At 36.3% G+C, this 3,829-nt stretch overlaps 2 protein-coding genes across 3 annotated transcripts in view; both read left to right on the top strand.

Moving 5' to 3' along the window:
* Window positions 1-633: 633 nt before the first annotated feature.
* MYOT (myotilin) overlaps window positions 634-3,829 on the top strand; it is a 22,322-nt gene continuing 19,126 nt past the window's right edge. Inside the window, exon 1 of one of the 2 annotated variants that reach the window (XM_017500961.2) lies at window positions 634-789. The gene's annotated coding sequence lies outside the window, so the exon portion shown is untranslated. The remainder of the gene's footprint in view (window positions 790-3,829) is intronic. The other variant, XM_017500963.2, reaches the window with a different exon arrangement.
* Window positions 2,801-3,629, top strand: LOC119467279 (tachykinin-3-like). The gene has a single exon (XM_037728653.1). The coding sequence runs from the start codon at window positions 2,971-2,973 to the stop codon at window positions 3,289-3,291; it is 321 nt and encodes a 106-aa protein (XP_037584581.1). The 5' UTR covers window positions 2,801-2,970; the 3' UTR covers window positions 3,292-3,629.

The following is a 3,829-nucleotide window of genomic DNA, read 5'->3' as shown; positions in this document are numbered from 1 at the left end:
CAAAAAAAAAAAAAAAAAAAGTACTAGGCAAAAAGGGGCATATGCCATACAGATTCAGAAAACTTGCTAAACAAACGCACTCAGTTTTTCTACCGCCCTACCTTCCCAGTAACATGTCATCATGACCCTGGTCTCCTGCTTTGCCCAGACTACACTCCACCTCGGAACAAATTGCTGGTACTAAGAGACTGCAAATCTATTATTGAATCCCACTCTCATTAGGCAAAAGTAAAGAAAGACTTCAGATGAAGAATTATGCAATACAAATCAATTTGGAGCCCATCTATCACTGGGTCTTATTGCTGAAGAAGTCTTAATATAATAGACAGAAGAACTCCACTCTTAAAATACTATTTTCCCTTTAGTCCTGTCTCTTAAACCAAGAAAATTCAAAGTCCCCACCATAATAAAGAAATAAGAGGGTTTCTTTTTTTCTATTTTTCCCATTTCCCTATTCACTGCCCTTCCCTCACATGAGCTTGCTAAAGTTCATAGTCAAAATTCACGTCTAAAATAAAGAGGCTTGCAAGAGAAGCTCATGTAATCCCACTCCTTAAATATCACTAAGACATCTGAGATATTGTTTAGATTGTGGACTCTTACTTTGACATGCCAGCATAGGTAGATAGACAGGCAAGCACATCAGATGTCACTGTTTGGCAGCTGATAAAAGTCAGTGGTGCTATAATACTAAGCACAGAGCCACTAGATTAGTCTGAGGGAAGGAGATGCCTCTTCCTTCCCTTCAATAGTGGGTTTAAACCCAGCTGGCACCCTCTGGAACTACGGGTAAGTCCCTTCTTTATTCCTGCTACACTTTTAGGTCTTGTTTTTGTTTTTTGTCCAAATCAGATGAGTGTATAAAAAGATGATTTTCAGATAAAAAGTTTGAAAGCCACAACATTATAACGGTATTATACAAAGATTTAAAGAGAAAATGACTCATTCATTTCATTGAGACTGGAAGGCATGATACAAATGATAGAAGGAAAGATAGCTGTGTCATTATTTTTAAATCACCATTTTTCCTTGAAAAGGGACACTTGATCTGATGTAATTGTGATGATGTCTTATGAACTCAACGTATCTTCTATCAGTCTTCTGTGCAAGTTATGCTATATTAGAGATAGACAGGAAAAAAAGGTTAAGATTTTTAAAACAGGAGACTGAATAGTACTTTATTTATAAAATCTTTGAAATTCATGTAACATTATTTGGAATAAAATACTGTCATACAACAGAATCTATTATATAATTAAATTGTTGAACAGTAACTACAAACATAAAAAAAAGACTCACAGAATTAGCTGTGTAAATGTCTGTATAAAATTTTGTTGACACATAGATAAAATGAAACTTTTGAATTAACAAATTTTTAATTGGGCTTTTAAAATATCCCTAATAATTAACAATGTAGGCCAATATCAACATGTACAAGACAGTTGACATTCTGAAAATACATGTAAAGAAACAGGAACTGTTTTTGGAAAAGATCTACTATTTATTCCTTGCTACTTGAAATGAGTCTGAATAATGTACCTGCCCAGAAAGAAATGTAGGAATCAAACTCTGGATTCAATTCTGCAACAGACTGAATAAACCCATAACTACAAAACTACTTGCCTTGAAATAGACTTTTTTTTTTAATCTACTTAAGGCCCTCCTTCAGGATGTTTTTCCCCCCAAAATTTAAATGCCTAAAGTAGTTCATTTCTAAAATGCATTCTAGTTTAATGTATTTGTGTTCATAAACTTGAAATTAAGGAATATTTAAATTTTTTAACATTCTTTTTCAATAGAGTCTTTCTCTTGGCTGTTTAGTTGCATTTCTGTTCTTTCCTAAAATTGCTAATTTTAATTTAACTGTAAACTACATAGGTAACCTTGAAATACTATTTTTTGAAAGTATCTTATTATTTAGGATGAAACTGTTTGGTCTGGAAAAGTTTCATTAATGACATTTTATCCAAGACAGTAACTAAAATAATTATAAGACTTAGTTTCAATGATGACAAACAATTTGGTTAATTTTTCAGTTAAAAGTTCAATTTGTCATTATCTCAGTATCAGCTTATACCGTATTAAACAAAATATGCAAATGTTTTTGAATTCGTTTATCTGATATTTTGAATGAAAACAGGATTAGTGTTACAACAATTTATAGGGCTAGTCTTTGTATGCAATGCCTATATACAGTCCCGCTTAGGTTTACCATAGTAATGGAAAAAAATCAGGCAAATATAATCCTTCAAGGTTGACTTTCATGGCAAATGTTTCATCTAAGAAAAAATAAGGATCTACTGTAGGAAGGCAGGAGGGCCACCACAGAGCTAAGTAGGAGGAATGGTACCTGTCTTTTCTTGGTAAGGTATAGACTAGTTTCATACATGTCTTATTTACTTCTATGCTTCCCGTTTGCCATTTGAAATGAAAAAGTAAAAGAGCTAACGCAATTTCAAAATTAGTCTGATATCTCCAAAGATGTGGCAAAAAAAAAAAAGACCGAAAATAAAATTAGTCTAAAATACATACTAAACAAGTAAAAATAATAAAAAGTAAAATTCTAAATAATTAAAAGAACATCAAGATCAGTAACTAGAAAGTATAATCTAAAAATAACAGAATTATAAGGTATGATTCTGTTTTAAAATACATAATAAAAACAGAAAAATTTACAAATGACTCTGGAATGCCACCTGTAACATATATTCTACACAAACACATACACACAGTCATTCCTTAATTAACATGTAGTTTAGTACCATGTTCAAAGGAATCAAGGAGAGAAAAAGAAGCAATGAATTATAAGGTTAAAAAACAATTGGCCTTCCCAGATCCCCTCCACTCGGTTAGTCTCTTTGTAGCAGCACAGGCAGCACCAGATGTGACGGGAGCAGGCAGCGCTCCTAGCCAGCTCCCTAATCCTGCCAGACCACCCAGCCCCAGGCACAGAGCTGCTCCACAGGCACCATGAGGATCACGCTATTCACAGCAATCCTGGCCTTCAGCCTAGCTCAGAGCTTTGGGGCCATCTGTAATGAGTCACAGAAGGAGGTGGCTTCTCTCAGGGGCCACAACAAGAAGGACATGAATCTCTACCAGCTGGAACAGAGACTCTACGAAATCCACTCCTTCTCTCTGGAGGAACTGCTCATGGCCCTGAGCCAGGCTATCTTGGATTCTAGGAGATCAGAAACACTACTTCCCCAGAAACGTAACATGCAGGACTTATTTGTGGGACTTATGAGCAAGAGGAGCGTCCAGCCAGACTCTCCTACTGATGGGAATTAAGAGAATGTCCCCAGCTTCAGCACCCTCAAGTATACCCCAGTGCAAAATGAGCACTCCACTTTTGGACCCTGGGACTGCATCAGGAAGACCTGTCTCCCTGCCCCAATCCCCAAGTGCACATGCTCCTATTGTACTTTCTCTTCCCCATTCTTGTAACATTCTTGTGGCTTGATTCCTTCCCCATCTTTTCTACCTGACCCTGGTGTGGAAACTGCATAGTGAATATCTCCAATCACAATGGGCATTGACTATAGAGTCCCCTAGAGTTCCTGAAATGTCCTACATTAAGAACATAATGTCTCTCTCTACTCCTCAACAATAAAGGATTTTTGCATATGAAAAAAAGAAAACAATCCACTCAGCTGGGTGCAGTGGCTCATGCCTATAACCCCAGTACCAAGGGAGGCTGAGGTGGGAGGATTGCTTGAGGCTAGGAGTTTAAGACCAGCCTAGGCAACATAGTAAGACCCTGTCTCTACAAAAGAAGAAAGAAAGAAAGAAGAAAAGAAAGAAAGAAAGAAAGAAAGAAAGAAAGAAA

This window comes from Cebus imitator, unplaced genomic scaffold, assembly GCF_001604975.1.
Source record: "Cebus imitator isolate Cc_AM_T3 unplaced genomic scaffold, Cebus_imitator-1.0 Scaffold274, whole genome shotgun sequence".
NCBI classification, from domain to species: Eukaryota; Metazoa; Chordata; class Mammalia; order Primates; family Cebidae; genus Cebus; species Cebus imitator.
The sequence above is the reverse complement of the archived record's forward strand: the minus strand, read 5'-3'. Positions and strand labels throughout refer to the sequence as shown.